The sequence below is a fragment of the Mesocricetus auratus genome, unplaced genomic scaffold, assembly GCF_017639785.1.
Source record: "Mesocricetus auratus isolate SY011 unplaced genomic scaffold, BCM_Maur_2.0 Super-Scaffold_100008, whole genome shotgun sequence".
In the NCBI taxonomy this organism is placed as follows: Eukaryota; Metazoa; Chordata; class Mammalia; order Rodentia; family Cricetidae; genus Mesocricetus; species Mesocricetus auratus.
This window is the reverse complement of record NW_024429192.1, coordinates 84,925,494-84,944,700: the sequence shown is the minus strand read 5'-3', so window position 1 is coordinate 84,944,700 and position 19,207 is coordinate 84,925,494. Positions and strand designations below refer to the sequence as shown.

The window sequence follows — 19,207 nt, the reverse complement described above, 5'->3', positions numbered from 1 at the left end:
TGTCTCTGTCTCTCTCTCATTTGTTTGCTTGCTTACTTGCTAGTTTGTTTTTCGAGGCAGTTTCTCTGTATAGCCCTGACTACCCTGAAGCTTGCCTTGTAGACCAGGCTGGCTTTGAACTCACAAAAATCTACTTGCCTCAGAGTTCTAGAATTAAAGCTGTACGTTACCACCACCCAGCTCCAGTTCTCTTAAACAGAAGCAATGCCTCCATCACTACCATCACTAGGGTGGTAGAGGGACAATCAGGTCAGACTGCTATATCATGTAGGATTCTGTTTAATCCCGAACAGAGCAGAGCAGAAAGATTTCCAACATTAATAAAGTGATGTACTTAAGAAGGGAAAATAAACAACATGTTTGTACTCATAACTCTGGAAGTATACATAAAATTTTTACAAATAAAATAGGGAGGGGCAACTGGTAAGACTGAGGATGTCATGTATGAAAAGAGTGAGGATATTTTTACCACAAACCTTTTTGAAAATTCATATATAACATATTAAGAAATATGAATAGAATTTTCTAAAAAATCTAGAATTTTAAATGGAATCATTTATCGATAACGTGTAAAAATAGAAACAAAGAAAGACTGTTTTCGCTTTGCAAAAGACTCATGGACTCACCTCTTGTGAAAGGTATATGCTATAAGAGGGGTGTGCTCCACTGCATAAAGAAAGCAAGCAACAGAGCATTTACTCCAAAGACAGAAGCAAAGACTCCCCCAGAACAGAGAGAAGACAGATGCGCCAAGCTAAAGAGGCATGTGGCAATAGCAAGATACAACCAGCCAGGATGGGCATAGGAGGTAAGAAAGGGAAGCGCGAGGCTATCATCTACTTTTCAAGTATTTTGTAACTCTGGCAGCTGACTGTGAAGTGCTGAAGAAAATTATTTGCTTAAGTTTGTTGTAAGAAACAATGATCAACTCCAAGACAGCATCACTAAGAAAACGACAGAAGGAAGAACTGTAACTGTACTTCACTTTTTGCTTTGCTGAGAATGGCGTGCATTCTTCACAGCAAGTGGACATCCCCATTAGGACAGTGAGAGTGCTATGTTGAAGGAAGAGGATGGGTCACCAGGTGAATTAAAAACAGAAAAAGTCACAGAACAGAAGAGCCACATGTTTTGAAGTACAAAGGCAAATAAATGAAAATGCTAGACAGGGTGTCAAGAACTAGTCAGCATACATTCTTTTATGAAGATTATTAGAGATAATCCTAACTGAGAACCTTCATTTTGAAATCAGCCAAGTGGTGTTGGGTGGGTGGCTCAATGGTTAAAAGCACTGGCTGCTGCTACAGAGGATCTGTTTGATTCTCAGACTCCCAACTGTAACTCCAGACCAGGGGATATGATGCCATATTCTGCCTCCTCACACACCAGTCATGAATTGTGGTGTATGACATACATGAAGGCAAAATACATATTTATGTAAAAAATAAATCTCAAAACAAACAAACAAACCTGGTAAGGAGGTTTTAATTCCATGGGAAAAGAAATTGCACAAGCAGTGGCGTGTGTCTGTCATCTATTGCTGAGACAGGGCCCTTCCTATCCATCGCCGTCCCTTACCTGCACATACCAATCATTTCTAATATGGCATACAAGTTCATAAGAACAACCACACCTGGGTTGTGGTTTGAAACAGCTTTTTTTGGATTTTCGAGACAGGGTTTCTCTGTAGCTTTGGAGCCTGACCTGGAACTTGCTCTATAGAGCAGGCTGGCCTCCAACTCACAGAGATCCACCTGCCTCTGCCTCCTGAGTGCTGGGATTTTAAAGGTGTGCGCCACCACTGCCGAGCCAAAACAGCACTTTAATGGCTATCACTTTTAAGATCACTTCATTAAGAACTTTCCTCTTTTCCAAATAAAACATTAGGAAGGCAATCCACTCATTCCTTATACAATTAGTTCCCTTGGTTTTAAAACATGCTGTAAATACATAAACCCTTACTCCGGCCTCTCGTTGATTGTTCCCAATTTTGCTAGAAGCCTAAACAGTCTTCCATTTTGAACCTCCTATAAAACATTTTAAAAAGAGAGAGAATGTTAATGTTCCAGCTGAATATAAACAAGTCTTTAAAATGGTACTCTGCACCCCTATTATTCCTATATAGTAAACCCTAACACCCACACTTTTGGGTTCTGCTCTTAATCATACGCCTTTTTGTGCATAGTCATACTCAAATAGACTATGCAACTGATCAATTCTAGGAAGTATTTAAAATACATTAAATGAAACCAAGATTTTAGATACATGATTACAGCAAAGTCACGAATGAACAGGATATTAGAGACTAAACTAACACCCAGTGTGGACAAGAGCATTGCAGTCCCAGCCAGCTGATAGTGAGTACTGTATGTCAATTTACACAGTAACTCATACCAGACTCTTTACCTTAGCAAGGTCCTCCTCGATGACATCATTTCTCATTTGAGCAGCATCCAGCTGAGTATAAAACCGAGCACCAATCATAGGCATGATGTCATTCACACTCCGCATCCTGTTTTGGTCAGTCAACAAGTACCTATCAAGACAGAAAAGAATCCCATGAATGGCCAGTGCAAGCTGGGACCACACAGTCACAGGCACACAGATGCTGCTGTCACTATAATGTGTTTGCAATTTGAAGACAGTTTTCATGCAAATTACTTTTATTCTGAAACTTCAGTATTATTTCTCTTCCCTGGAAACAGTCCAGACATGTCTCCTTTGTGTGTCCACTGTTACAGATGTGAAGAGGTTAAACAGAAGAGGACCACACTTACCCATTTCCACCTGTAAGCCCTTTGTTTCAATAGCTCTACATGAAATGACTCTGAAGAAGTCTGAGGGTGTGAAACACTGGAAGGCTGAAAGGGATAGGGAGTTTTCCCTCCTGTTCTTCAAAGATAACCTGCGGCTATTTTTGTGACAAGGTCTTGCTATGTTGCCCCAGGAAGCTTTAAACTATCTTTGGACAGAGGCACACGCCACCATGCCTAACCAAAATTAAATTGTGCAAAAATGAGTTAGTCCCCAAAACACTGTCCTCTGCTCCATGACTTCATGTGTCACCTGTCACTTCAGGGGAAATCTCTAGAGACTAAGACGGCGGAAGGGACCTGTTCACTTCTTTTTCCTATCATCACTGAGGGAGAAAGTAGTATTCTTTCAAGAGCTACCTGCAAATACGGTGATGGTCAATCACTTGACTGCTACTTACTCTAAAGGTAAGCCCTTCTCTTACCTCCTTGCAACTATGCTTCAGGACACTGTCTTTACAGGTTTTGTCGCTGCCTGCAAACAAGCTCACTTGTTTTTATCTTTAACATCTTTTTAAAAATTTCATGCTTATGTGTGGTGGTGAGGTATGACACCTGAGTGCAGATGCACATGGAGGTCACAAGAGGGATTCATTTCATCCCTGGAGCTGCTGCAGTTTTGAGCTGCTGGATATGGGTGCTTGGAACTTAACTCCCCAGATGCTCTGCAAGTGCAAGTATGGGTTCTAAACCGGTGAGACATCTCTTCAGCCCCTTAATGTCTTTTGCAAGTGTCTAAAAGATGGATGGAAATTATGCTACTCTAACTAAAGCACCCTCAGATTTTGGCATGCAGTAAACATTCCTTCCATAAGTAGATGAATGATTATAACCACACAAAATATCTTAGTTATCCACTGTAACCACTGATATTTACATTTGCCTAATCATACTGAAACCTATGTGACACCTTGACAGTTTTGTGCCTCAGTTTTGTCTTTAAAATGGGGCAAATAATGACATCCATTTACAGACAAGTGTTAAGTCATGTCAAGTAGCTCAGCAGTGCCTAGTGTAGTAACTCTATACAGAGTGATAGTTTATTGTCCATAATGGGCTTTCACTTACTTTTTTCAAGTATTTAAAAAATAATAGTATATGAGCCGGGTGGTGGTGGCACATGCTTTTAATCCCAGCACTCGGGAGGCAGAGGCAGGCGGATCTCTGTGAGTTCGAGGCTGGGCTGGACTGGACCGATAGCCTCCAAAACAATACAGAGAAACCCTGTCTCGTAAAAAACAAAAACAAATAATAATAATAATAATATATGTAGCCTCACGTACCATTATCCACTTTCAATAATCATTACTATAAAGTGAATTTAATTACCACCCTCAGCTCCTTTTTCAAAATGGAATATTTAGAGTTTATAGCCTGCAATTGTGTAAAACAATCTGGATGTTGCAAACTAAAGCTAGAATCATACACAAAACCCTTTTTTTTTCTAAGAGCTGTGTCATCTTAATTGATTATTATTTCTAGGTCCCAGGCAAGCACTGGCTTCCAGTGTCTCACAAGCAAGACAGGGAAGCCAGTTTAACAAAGAACAGGTGGGCAGCCCCATCCTCCATCCCCCAGGTTCCATACCCCAGGGCTGGTCCAAAAAGAAACTGGATCATCCAGGGCTACACAGAAAGAGCAGAAGGGATCACTGGAAGCTAAAAGAGACTATTGATTAGGATCAATAAATTCTAATGTCTTCTAGAACACAATAGGGAAAATTAGAGTCGTCCTAGCATCTTTTCCCCCTAGAATAAACTGTAATAAAGATGTATCTGAGATAGTAAGGGATCCTTCAGTAGCGATAGCAGACCACAATGGATTTCTCTTAAGTCAAATCCATTCCAAGCTCTGTTCTCTGCACTGCATGCCCGGACCAGAGGCTTATATACACAACTGGACCACAGTAAAGGAGGGTGTACTGAAGGAGGCTGCCATTATATTATTTCTCACTGTATAAAGCAACACTGGCCAAGGAAACTTAAGAGATGGCAGAAATGTTCGGTCTGTGGTGTCCATGACTTAGCTAGGAAGTATAAACATGGTTGTGGGGCTCCTGAAATATGACTAGTGCAACCCAAGAGCTAGTAGCTAGTACGTGTTGGTACAACTTTAAAGGGTACTCTCTGACCAAGTGGCTAATTGAAACAAACTATGAATTCATTGTAAGAAATATATACTTAGTAATAAAGATTAGGACATTAGCAGTTGCTTGTGCCTGCTTGACTTTAAACAGTGGGAGGCTCCTATGGAAAGATCTATCTTAATTATAGAGGAAGACCACGCTGCTTCATGAAGCAGGAACACTTACAAGATGAGGTTCTTCAGGTCAGAGGAGTAGTTGATTGTCACCAATTCCATGGCTTTCTGTAAATTCTCTCGCTGAATTCCTGCCAAAGAGTTGCAAGCCAAAGCCAACACAACTTTTCCTAATGATATCAGATCTGCTTGCTGACATGAGAGAATAAACATAACTTAATTTCTACTTCACATGTATACACCTTCAACACACCAAACACATCACCTAACAGGAAAGTACATTGTAAACACACAGGAGAGAAGACTCAGGGCAGGTTTTCTCAGCATGGTTACCTGCTGGAATCACTATGACCTGTTTGAAAAGGATTTCTTTCTTTTTAAAAATTTTTTAGTTTTTCAAGACAGGGCTTCAGTAGCGTTGGCTGTCCTGGAACTCACTCTATAGACCAGGCTGGCCTTGAACTCACAGAGATCTGCCTGTCTCTGCCCCATGAGTGCTGGGATTAAAGGTGTGTGCCACCACCACAGGGCACTGATTTCTGGGCCTCTCTTTCAGTCTCACTTAATGAATAGGTCCAAAATGTTTACTGCATCCAAGACACTCTAATCAAAGTGTTTCTAGAACTACACTTTTAACAAACACCACTATAAGCAATTCATGTTCAAATTATGGGACTGCTGCTTTTAAAAGCTTTTATGACCATTGGGGAAGTGGGTGCCAAGAAACTCCAGAAGTCAGTTTTCTCTTCCCACTTACACTGGCTCCAGGGATTCACTCAGGGCATCCACCTGGCTTATATGGTAACTGTCTTTACCTCCTGAGCCATTTCACTTGCCCCAAAGTTTGTGTTTTTATTTTGAAATTTAAACAGAGCTGACATTCTTCCCTGTTACACAGAACTGAAGGCCATTACAGGCTGGTTTTGATAAGATCACTATGGCTAAACAGATTTCTCATCTCATGAATCCAAAATGGCCATGTGATTGTGAAGACAGGACATCCCACTACAAGCAAGCATTTACGTGACTTCAGTGCATATATATCATTGAACATCAAATGGCACAGACCTCAACGACACTTTGTGTCTCTTTCCCAAAACACTATTTTTGATCACTAATAATAATATGCCTTGAATTCTCAAGTTTTCCCCCCTCCCCAATTTCTTGTTTTAAAAATGAGATACCCTGAAGCTTTCAGCCTTCTGATGCTGTGACCCTTGAATATAGTTCTTCATGTTGTGGTGATCACCAAACATAAAATTATTTTTTTTTTATTTTGAGGCAGGGTTTCTCTGTGTAGTGCTGGCTGTCCTGGAACTCACTCTGTAGACCTGGTTTGCCTAGAACTCAGAGATCCACCTGCCTCTCTCTGCCTCTGCCTCCCAAGTGCTGGGATTAAAGGTGTGCACTACCACCGCCCAGCATAATTTTGGTTTCGTTAGGAAATGCAAATGTAAATAATACGGTATGCAGGATTTCTATTAATGTGAACACTGTGAAAGGGTTGTTTGACCCCAAAGGGATCATGACCCACAGGTTGTGAATAACTGTTCTAAAAGGATTTGAGTACTAATTACAACTCCATAAGACAGAATGGTCTCCTGCAGTAATCCTCTACAAAGGCAACCATTACTGGTCTAGAAGAAAGAATGTGGTTGCTCTAAGCATGGAACACATTTGAAGTAAATTTTCATTGAGGTTTTCTATAAATGTTTAAAATCTGAGACAGCATCTCACTTAGTGCATGTATGTTCATCTCTGGAGCATTAGTTTATTGTACGAGTTTTTTAAATCTAATCATAAGCTAAAAGGCACCCAAGAAGCTTAAACACAAACCAAACAAAAATGATGCCTAATGGCCTTCTCCTTGCCTGAGTTTTGGTGCTATATATTAGAGATACAGTCTAGGGTTTAGCATCTCTCTGATAATGTTCCTAGTGGCCTTCAAGAGAAAAGAAATGGGTGTGTCTGGGAAACCAGGGGTTTTAAGGCAATCACTAGTGAACTGTAGCACCAGATGGCTATCCCTAACATTTTACCCAAGCTCCATTACTAAAACCACTTAACGGTTAAAACTCAACATTTTACTCAAAACTACTACTGTGGGCATGACATTTTACACATGAGCTTCTATGACCAGCAAAACTGACTAAATTTACGAAGTCTTTTGAATTAGCTGGAAGAAGCCTGGGATTCAGAGTTAGGAGCCCAGGCAGCAGCATGGGATGGAGGTTTCTGTCATTGCTACCTGGCAGGAGTGCTTTGAATGACCAGGAATCCTTTTAGTCACCTTAAAAAATAAGTAAAACCTCCCAAAGGATGTTGATGAAATTATAGAAATTCTGGCTTTGAGCAATATGGAATATTGGGCATTTCTACATGGTTTCAATCCAATGTAAACAGTGTGTCAGCAGCCTGTGTCAACAGACAACCTCTCAACCTATGAAGCATTACAAGTCTCAGCAAGGCACCACCCTGGTGTGATGCCTCCCTCGACCCGAGGTAGTCGGAGAACTACCTGGGTCTAAAGAAACAAAATCTATGCTGAGTGTGTGTGTGTGTGTCGTCGTCATCGTCCATCTGTCCGTCCGTCCGTCTCCTCCCCCCCCCCCCCCCCGTCTAGAACTGACTCAAGATGGAAACACCCTTTCAGAAATAAAATACATGATATAATCTACCTTAGATTACATTTAGATTACAAATTACTTTTTTCCCCCCCCCGACAGGGTTTCTCTGTATCGTTTTAGAGGCTGTCCTGGAACTTGATCTGTAGACCAGGCTGGCCTCGAGCTCACAGAATCCACATGCCTCCCAAGTGCTGGGATTAAAGGCATGTGCTACCAACGCCCAGCTGACAAATTACTTTTTAAATAAAAAGTCTTTATTAGTTAAGAAATTGTAGCATTAAAAACTCAGGAACTCCTTTTTTCCCTCCTATTTTTCCTGCTAAATAATTTTCCAATTGTTATTTTGCTTCTTACCTCCAACAGGTATTTTCCCCCTATTTGTTGAATTCAGGTTTCCCCCCCAACTCATTTTCAAGTTTCTTCCCGATTCTTGGTTTCTTGTTTCTTTCTTTGATTCTATCTATGGCTCTATTTATATCCACTTTACTGAAAGTCAGTCTCTAGTCACAAGGCTGAAACAGACTATGAGAAATAGACTACAAGAAACAATGTACGCCTCTCTCCTGAGCCCTCTCTCCCATCAAACACTCTCCCTTTGGGACCATCTTTAAACATCTCCTATGCCTCTCTATAATAATCTCAATAAAAATCTATCTATATGTCTATACATATACACATACACACATATACATACACACAACAAAAAATGGAAAGAAACAAGATAGATCCATTTTACTGAAAAATAAAGTGACAATTGGTTGAAAGTTGATAGAGTTTATAAATAAAAGCAGTTTCTGACTCACAAAATGCTTGCCCAAGCTTGTAAAATAGTTATTTGTAATTCATGGCATTCCCCCCTCTTTTTTAAAGAGCTTTATTTTATAAGGCATTACACAATAAATTAAATAAGTGAAATTGTATCCATTTGCAAATAAAACCAAAAAAGTGACTGGGAAAAGAAAATTCAAGCATGTCTTAAGTGATTTTTTTTAAGTGCTGGAGGTTAAATTCAGAGCTTTGTGCATGACTCCTTAGTCAAATACTAATTAAAAAAATTCTATTCAAAACAGAACAGTGATAACTCTAAGGTGTGAGTTTCATTTTTTTAAATGTGGACCAGAGGTTTCTAGATTCCTGGTTACAGTATTGGCTCTAATTATTATCCCAAAGTGTAGTGGTCTAACTTTTTTAGACATATGCCGATTACTAGTATTTAGTGACACTCAGTCACACATTGGCTACCTTATAAGATAAGCTATGCTCACCTCAAACTCACTGCTCAGTGCCAGTACCAGAGGCATGAACCACCTATACCTAGCTCATCAGTCACTTTTGGAGGGAAAAAAATTTAGGCCAAATAATTACTAATAAGTATAAAACAACAGAAGAAATGTCACTAAGAAATAACATTCCACAAAATATGAAGGGATAAACCACAATTTAGATGGAATAAAGCTGCTTCTGTAGGTGTGCATGTATGCAATCAGGATTATTTCCTACATTGCCTACCAGATGCCACTACCAACCAAGGCAGCCTGGTAACACGCAGGCACAGCCAAGGGGAATTAAAACAGGAAAGGCATGCACACTATGTGTACAAAAGTGCCACTGTATCTCAAACAACATGGCTTGTGGTTCAATAGCCATAGACTATTGCATAGGATTCCATTTCTTACCCTGTCATTTCCTTCCTTTTTGTTCTGAAAATGTCTTACACTAAAACTTCCTTTTGAAGCAAACAAAAATTGAAAAGAGGAGGACAATGAGAAGTATCTCTTTATGTGATGAAATCATTCTGCCTTGTACCAAACCTCAGGTTTACAAGCATGTAAACACAAATGAATGACTTCTTATGCAAAGAACAAAATTCAGCTTTAATGACAACTACATATCCCAATGTGAAGCACTCTAAGACAAACTGACTAAGATGAATTACTTACTTTAAATACACAGGTTACTTTACACACAGTAATCAAAACAGAGGCACCTACTCCTAATCTTCCCTCACAGGGACAGTCTCTGTCATTTTTTGCAGTACTGGAGATCGAATGCAGAGCCTGGAGTATGCTAAGAATCACTCTACCACTGAACCACACTCCCAGACCTAGGGTTCCTAGGGTTCTTATATTTCTATACAGTAGCATATTAATAAGGAAATAAACAACAAAATAGTCAAGAACACCGTGGAGCATGAATCAGTAGTAACACAATGAATTTAGAGACTAATGAAATTCTGGTAATACGTAAGAGGCAGATTTTATTTTAATGCCACTCCTTTGAAAATGATATAGTGGGAAAAGTACTCAAAAGTAAAACTAGTAGGTCTAAAAAGGTGAAACAAGTAGGAACATCTAATAGAATCCATTTACCTGACTGAGACAATTATGTTAAACAGCTAGAGTCTCTCCTTGTATTAATGGTCTTTCATTCTGTCTGTTTCAACAGTAAGACTGCACTAATTCCACCACAGAGCTTGAGACATCACTCAAGAATGAACTGAAAGTTAGACTTAAATCCCTGAATACTTTAAAGCCAAGTTTAGATTAAAAGAACAAAACCAAAATAAGCTTTAAGCACCTATACTAATTCTTACCTGGTATTGAGCCATTAACGCCAAAGGATTATTGTTTTGACTGTTATCAAATGTTAAAACATCAAAAACTCCTACACAATTTACTCGCAACCTGTAAGGACCAAAAATTTTAAAGAAAATTATTATACTTTTCTTATTATATACTAATGAGTAACATTCCTAATATTATGAAAAGATCTAAGATATTAATGACTGTAACTTCCATCTCCATTTCAGAAACTAAGACTGAGAGACATGAAATGGTGTGACTCTAGTCGTAAAGGCTAGTAACGACAATCAGGATAATAACCTTACTTAAACACACCACGCTGTTTATGAGTTACTCAAAGAAAGAACACTACTTACTCCCCAACACATGCTAAAGATGCCAGCTGGCACTGCTCCAAGCATGTTACATACACTAACTCAAATGTTTTCATGAATCTACCAAACAGCTATTTTTAAACTAAGATAAAGTGTCACAGCACCTGCTGAAACTCAGAAAAGCCTAGAACTTCCTTGAGCCATCTACAGGCAAGTAACTAACAGCAAGAACATGGAGCAGGATACCTGTGGTCTTTACTGCTGTTGGTTTTTACTGGGTGTGCACACGCAAGGTCTCTCTATGTTACAGCCCAAGCAGTTAGCCTCCCAAGTAATGAGGCTATAGGTATGAACCTCAGGGTCCAGCTATGATTATCAGTCCTGTAATCCACACTACTTAAAGCAACTCTCAAAAAATTATGGTCACTAAAAAGTCAGGTGAAGTTAAGGTCTCTGTTGCTTCATTGTACTACTCTCAGCTCTTAGGACCTAACTGGCAACAATCATCTAAGCAACTTGTTAATCCCAGCACTTAAGAGGCGGAGGCAGGTGGATCTCTTGAGTTCAAGGCCAGAACTACAGAGTGAGTTCCAGGACATCCAGAAACCCTATCCTGAAAAACCAAAGGGTGGGAGTGGGTTGGGGGCAAACTGCAGACTTCCCAGATGAACAGCTCTGCAGGTAGAGTCTGTCGCTCTGAGACTGACAGTTCTATATGAGAAAGTAGAATTGATACTGTCTTTATTTCCATATACCACACCAACATTTCTGGGGGTGTTCAAAACCATCTGTAACTCCAGAAAACCCAATACCTTCTTCTGGCCTCCATAGGCACCAAGCACATATGGTACACATACATGTATATAGGCAGAACAGTTGCACACTCAAAATAAATTAAAGAGAGAAACCCAGATTCAAAAAATTCAAAATGCTAATACCTTGTTTTGCCAGTTATCAGAATCTTTGTTGGATCCATTACTCGACATGCCAAACCAGCTGTATGAATAGTGCGCAAAGCCGAACTCAGCTGGACAATATACGCCCAAATGAGAGACTCTGGTAATAGTCCAGCATGCTGCCTGGGCAGTGGTCCATCATGCTGGCCTAGAAAGCAAATGAATTTTCATGCATGTTCATAACAGTAAGAACTTAACAGAGAGGCCCAAGTGTTTCTAAAAGCAGTGTCCTTACCAATGGTGAAACAATCTACTCTAAAAGTAGTATTCTTTATTCTAACAACTTTTGCAGGTGTTTTTGTCTGTCTATTTTGTGGTACTGGGAATTTAACCTAGGTGCTCACACATACTAGGCAACCGCTCTGCCACCGAGTCCACCCCCAGCTTTTAAACTGCTTTTTCATCACACCTTCTAAGTCAATATTTAACTAAGTAAGAGACAAATGTGAAAGTTAAATGGTTAATTATGAATAGATACAATAAATAGAAAGTACAAGTCAGCTGTCATGGAACCTGCACATAATTCTAGTACTTAGGAAACAAATCAGGAGGACTGCTGCAAGTTTGAAGCCAGGCTGGTCTACATAAGAACTCAGGGTCAGTCAGGGCTACAAAACAAGACCTTACTTCAGAAATCATGAATAAAAAAAATAGTGAATATGTAATTACAGCTTGAGACAACATTATTTTTCCTTTCCTCAAGACTGTGTTTTTCTGCTTAACAGTTTTGGCTGTCCTGTAACTGGCTTTATAAACCAGGCTGGCCTCAAACTCAGTGATATCCACCTGCCTCTGCCTCCCAAGTACTGGTTTAAAGGTATGTACCACCACTTCCTGGCGGGACAACATTTTTAATAAGCACATATAAAATGAACCACTTCATCTCAATTTGGATAGAATGAAGATATTACACTCTACAAAGAAATCTAAGAAGTCTCCAAACAGCTCTGAGCAGAAACTGCTACGATGACATCAGAGGACCTGGGAGAGTCCTCAGCAGAGCCCTGTACTGGGGGGTGGAAAAAACATTTTGTTTTGTTTTGTTAATTTATTTATGAGTGCTCTGCATGTACACCCATATGCCAGAAGAGGGCATCAGATACTATTACAGATGGTTATGAGTCACCATGTGGTTGCTGGGAATTCAGTACCTCTGGAAGAGCAGTCAATGCTCCTAACCACTGAGGCACCTCTCTAGCCCCATGGAAAGAATCTTAAACTATGAAAATGATATGGTCATAAGGAAAAGGAGTACTGGTTATTCTATCTTGATTTTGTTTTGAGATAGGGTATCAGTGTGTACCTTTAGCTGTCCTGAAATGTAGACTGAGTTGGCCTTGAACTCAGAGATACATTTGCATCTGCTCTAAGTACTGAGATTAAAGAAATGATCCACTACACCCAGCTATTGTTTTATTTTTGAGACCAGAGTCTTACTTTGTAGCCCTCCAACTTGTAGCAATCCTCCTGTCTCAGTTTCCAAAGTGCTAGGATTACAATAGTGAGGACTTACAGCAAACTCATCGAACTTACTTCCTATCAGATTTGATTCTTGCTGTACCATTTACTTCACTTGATTTAAATATCTATAATTCCTATATAAATACAATTTCTCTATCTCAATCATCCCCATATTCTAAATAATGCACGTCTAACAAATATGCCTTTTTAAAAGAAGTTGTTGCTAAATAATTATATAGTAAGAGAAACAATAGATATTCATGTGTGAATGGTATGTTATAGGAGGTTCTAAGAGTATAAAATGGGACGGGTGGTGGTGGCCCATGCCTTTAACCCCAGCACTCCAGAGACAGAGGAAGGGAGATCTCTGTGAGTTCAAGGCTAGCATGGTATACAGTGTGAGTTCCAGGATAGCCAAGGCTGTTTGTTACACAGAGAAACCCCTCCTCAGAAGGGGGAAAATGGAAGGATCCATTCTGAGAAAATGTAAGCGTTGAGATATGTTTTTGATACAAGAACAAAATAGATTTTTTTTTCTTTTTTAATTGCTAAAATGCTCTGAGTTATTTCTCAACAGGGAACACTGGCAATGTCTGCAGATCTCTCTGGTATCAGAGCTGAGGTAGAGGGGTATCCAGTTGGCAGGTACCTCTGTGCAACAACCTGCAATATATAAAATAGCTACCACAAATGATCCAGCCCTAACGGCAACGTTGCTCAGGTTAATACTGTTATAAATCAAAGCCAACAGCCACATCACAGGTGTTGTTACTAAGATGGGAAAGTTGCACCACATCCTCCACAAAACTGTGCTTGTGTACAGCTGACACAACAGAAGGAGAAGTGACCACACGTCAGATCGACGGACCAATCAGGGTTTCAATGTGAAACAACTACGTAACCACATCTTTCTTCTTTCAATTGTCAGGATTCAGGGATCAAGGCTAGGAGCAAACCAAGTATTTTCTGTGTTCAGGAAAACCTTCAGATAAAAACCACGGTGCCAGTGTGGTGCTTCATTCCTGGCTCCACACCAAACAATGAGACTGTCCACAAAATAAGGATCTACATTTTCCCTGGCTCATTTTCCCAATAAAATTATAAACTTTTAGTTTTTTTTAAATAGTTGAATCATAAAATGATTTTAAATTTAGAAAAGGAATAGAAAAAATACTCCGTTTTTACGTAAAGTTACTTTAAAAAAACAAAAGCATATGTTTAGGGATGTTCGGACTATCAAATTATACTTACAGGGTACAAAAAACTGGGAACTATCCAGAGCAAATCAAAAATACTGACATAAAAATCTTAGCCGATATACATACTCACATACTCTCCTAATTTGCTGCAAACCAACCCCAATTCTTTGAGATGCCTTAAAAAGGTATAGTAGGGCCCTTAAAATGATAAAAAAACAAAAACAAAAAAAAAAACCCCACCAAACTATCTACCTACCATTTTTAAAGATGTATTTATTTTTATGTGTGTTGATGTTTTTCCTACATGTATGTCTGTGTGAGGGTGTCAGATCACTGGAACTGGAGTGACAGACACATGTGAACCCCATGTGGGTGCTGGGAATTGAACCCAGGTTCTCTGGAAGAGCAGCCAGTGCTCTAAACCACTGAGTAATCTCTCCAGCCCCCATCTATATATATTTTAGTACAAAACTACTGTTCCTCAGAACAAAATCATGCATCAAAGCCCAGTCTGCTGCATCTCTCTTACCCCACTTTCTCTTCGTGAAGTAGCCATCTGCATTAGGGTCATTAAAGTGTCTGCTCATCATAGTTTCTCCTCCAGCATGGAAATCATATGCGAACACAAGAGCTTGCAAGAAAACAGAAACACACATCACGAAGTCGAGCTCCAGACAGTAAAACTCAGGAGCAGAACCTCCACAGGACCAGTTACTTACAGGGCTCAGCAAATGCTTTAGTGGTAAACACTTCACGAAGAGTTACGATATTTGAGTGTTGAATTTTTTTCCACATATCAACCAACACCATGCACTTTGTGTTAACAAGACGAAAACCTAAAGAAGAAATTTTTCTGCTACAATCAACTGCAAATGACAGCTCATGAGAAATATGAATTTCTAAAAATCGGTCTATGTTGCCTATAAGGTATCAATCTCCAAATGGAGATTAAAAAAAGAAAAAGGAAACCTTCTCCAAACGAGTATGATAAACACAGCACTGTTTATAGCAGCATACAGCTAACCTTAGCTCAAGTAATATACTCCTGAAAAAACAAACCCGTCTTCCTTACCGTGTATCCTCCGAAGGCAATATGGTAGATCATCTTTGCTATTTACAGCTTTGTAGCAAGATGTGATATACCCGAAATTACTTGATTTTTGTATCCGGTTGGGGGGTGGCAGTGGTTCTAGAGGGAAGAGGCTATGGTAGCTGTCAACTTCTGTGGGGACTGCTGAGTAAGTCACAGAAAGACAATTTTCAATGACAAGCATTCATAAATATCTCAAAGTAATAAAAAAAGAAATCAAGTCTATCACCATCCACTGGCGAATCCTAACAGATCTGTGTCATGAGGCAGTTGTTAGATTTATACTATAAAACTATGGCTTTGCTACCAATAAACCAAGTTACAGAGCAGCAAAGCACAACTCAAGTTCACATACTCAGTTATTTCCAGTCTCTTGGCAGCAAAAGATGGGATTTTTGTTCTTAGAAATAATTGCCAGAAATGAGTCACTACTGAATTAAACATTTTTATTCTAATATTAATGAAAATACTTTTATTATCTTTATAGCAAAGAAATTTGAAATAAATCAGGAAGTGTGTTCATCCATGTACATGTATGCAAGCATATCTATGTGAGTACCTATAAACATGACAGATGGCATTAAACTCTTAAAAAAAAAAAGCTCTGGCTCAAGTAAGTACAACTGAAGGAAACTATGCTTGCCCCAATAATGAAGAGGTGCAGTTGACTCAGTGCTGACAGTGAAAAATAGTTAGGTGAAGGCACAAGAGGCAAACCAGCTACAGCAGGTATTTGCAACAACCTTTTGATGGCTACCATGGTTTTAATATTAAGCAAATATACAAGGTAAAAGAACACTGGGATTTCCAGAGCATACACTATCTGACTTTAGAAGCTGTACATTTTGAATTTGTGTGCAGTGACTGTGCATGACTGAAAATGGCCACAGGACTAAAAGGTTATGAATTCAGGATGTTTCGGTCCATCCTTCCTTCAGTCTGCTGCACCTGAGATACATCCCTGCTGGACTTCATGAATTTCAAGCCCCCTACATTACACTGAAGCGTCCTCATGATCCTGCTGGGACACAGCTCTCTGAGCAGCAGTACAACTTGGCGCCTCTGTGGTGGGGTCTGCCCAGCCCCAAGCACAGTGCACTCGTGCAGACTTATTTTAGTCCCTTAAAGGCACTCTCCTTTCCACCTAGTTTAGTCCACTCTGAGCAGTCTCAACTTTCAAGTAACAAATGGCTATTTCTTTTTAGGACATTTCCTATTATCCTCAGGTATGGGCCCTTCCCTGTATTAGATATTAGCAAATTCAACTGTACTCGTGACTCTCTTGTGCTTTAGAGTCAGTGTTATGACAAACTCTGCTTTTGAAATAGTTGTTCTGTTTACAATGTCCTAAATAAATGTGCGGATTTCCTTTGCTCTAAGCTTCTCCAGAATAAGAGCTCAATGTCATTAATACAATATCACTAATATGTAGAAGTATTCAATATGTTTATAGATTTCACATAAATTATTTAAATTAAGTCATGACAAGACAGCTGGGAGAGAATCTTCTTTATCTTTATAGAAATTACATAAATCATTCAAAGGAAAAATAACAGTGTCCTTCATGCTCCTTTATTTTAGAACACACCACACCTCTTAACGTAGGTTTGAAAGTAACACTGAATCATTCAGTAGTTGTTTTTATTTCCTCCAAAGATTTATTTCTTTATTGTATATACAGTGTTCTGTCTGCATGTATCTCTGCAGGACAGAAGAGGGCACCAGATCTCGTTAGATGGTTGTGAGTCACCATGTGGTTGCTGGGAATTGAACTCAGGACCTTTGGAAGACCAGCTAGTGCTTTTAACCACTGAGTCATCTCTCCAGTCCCAGCACTTGTTTATACTTGAGTCAAAATGCCATCTGGGATTAAGCACCAGAACACAGATTCAGGACTGGGGATGCAGCTAGGTCACAAGAAGTATGCATGAGGCCCTGGGTTCAGTGTCCCAGAGCCAAGGGTGACATGGGCAGCAAAAAACACTTGTGCTTTGCCTAATGGATCACATATTACCTTGGTGTCTGATTGTATTGAATGTGTTTTACAGCTTTGCAAACCACAGGTAATTGTAAAACTAAGAAACAAATCTCTAGAAAAGAATAGTCTGTCCTGTGCAGTGTGGCTCTGTTGACATCTGTATTTGATAGAAACCACATGAACCTCAACTCCTTGGATAGTGTGGACTCCTTTGTTTGTTTTAGTTATACTCATTTATTCATTGTATCTTAGTGTGGACATTTTAACAACACCATCTTTCCACAAGTGAAGGAAACTCTCCCACCGTGTCCACTTCAAATTCCTCCAGTGATTCCATCAAAGATATTTCGACTCTTTGGTTAATTTTATTCTTTCACTGGTGTATGCTTATTTGTTACTTATCAGCTATTTTGATAAAGCTATATCTAAATGTTGATTTTGTATCCTACATCTTTGCTGAATTTGAGTATTGCTCCACAATTTTTCTGGTATAGTCTTGTGACTTTTATGGCATGCCATCTGCCATCTAACTGAATGCCTTTATTTCTTTCTTTTGCCTGACTACTGTGGCTAAGGCTTGGAGTACAGATCTGAATGGAAGAGGAATAAGTAGAATCCTTGTCTTGTCCAACCTTTAGGGTAAAAAAAAAAAAAATTAGACTCATCCCTATTCACTATTATTGCTGGCTTGTTTTACAAGTGCTTCCTTGAAATGACCAAAGTTTGCCTTGATCTACAATCAGAAATGTTAGGTAAATGGTATAGATACTCAACTTGAGTTTTCCAAAGTAGTTGCAGTTCAACAATTTAAACTATCACCAATATTGAGAACACATGGATTTATAGTCTACCACAATAAGCTAGCAAACTGTCAGATCATTTCCTTATTTCCTTCTCTTGACACATTTATTGGCTATAAGGATTGTCCATAGAAATGCCCACATTGATTTGTGGTCATTTTTTCTGTGAGCTATTTGATCAAGTCTTTTTTTTTTTTTTCTATTATTTGTCAATTGTATAGACAGCAAACACCTCCTTCCAAGTTTTAGTTCCTCTTTAATAGCAGGTGTCTTTTGGTCATTCTTAAATTTTACTTTAGTAGAACTTATTTATCAGTGTTTTATTTTAGTGATTTTTAGCTTCCACTGCTGGGGAATGAACCCAAGAGCCTTGCACTTTCCAGGCAAATATTTTCTGCTGAACTAAATTCAGTATTTCTTGAGAAGAAAAAAAGCTCCTTGTATCCTGTATAAAAAGGTTTTATCTACTTACTAGTATATACAGTAGGAACTTTAAAAGTTCTTAGGCATAAGTTGTTAATCTAGTGATTTTTTTCTTAATGTGGCTTAATATAGGATTCGATTTTACCACCCCGCCCCTCCTTCTTCTTCCTTTTTTCTGAGACAGGATTTCTCTCTGAAACAGTCCTGACTATCCTGGAACTCTCTCTCTCTGTAGACCAGGCTGGCCTTGAACGCAGAAATCTGCCTGCCTCTGCCAGGGGTAGGTGAGGGGGGGTCTATCAACATGCATTTTACCTGGCATGTCTGTTTGATCAATTTGAGCCATTGTTATTAAATGTCTGTTGATCAGCTCCTAAGAACAAGAAACAAGTATATTAATAAGAGACTCTAAACAGAGCTTCTTGTATTTAGACTTTCCATTTTAACTAAATTATTTATTACTTTTAATACACCTATAACATTTCTAGAGATGTGTGTATATACACACATATATAAATATAATATGCAAGATCTATTAAGCTAGCCAATAATTCATTCAAAAATCATAACACAGAACCCGGAGACATAGCTCAGTGTTTGCCTAGCATGCGCAAGGGCCTGGGATCTATCTTTAGCACTGCAAAAAGAAGTAAGGTGCACATATACACTCCAGCATACACACAGGTGTACACTAAAAGAACTTTC

General features: G+C 39.1%; 1 protein-coding gene across 1 annotated transcript in view; it reads right to left on the bottom strand.

The window, feature by feature from the left end:
* Pan3 (poly(A) specific ribonuclease subunit PAN3) overlaps positions 1-19,207 on the bottom strand; it is a 120,490-nt gene that overhangs the window by 6,233 nt on the left and 95,050 nt on the right. Inside the window, 9 exon segments of the mRNA XM_005083181.3 lie at positions 1,963-2,027; positions 2,407-2,536; positions 5,125-5,264; positions 10,293-10,383; positions 11,534-11,699; positions 14,741-14,842; positions 14,931-15,047; positions 15,284-15,445; positions 18,818-18,875. Coding sequence (XP_005083238.1) covers positions 1,963-2,027; positions 2,407-2,536; positions 5,125-5,264; positions 10,293-10,383; positions 11,534-11,699; positions 14,741-14,842; positions 14,931-15,047; positions 15,284-15,445; positions 18,818-18,875 — 1,031 coding nt within the window.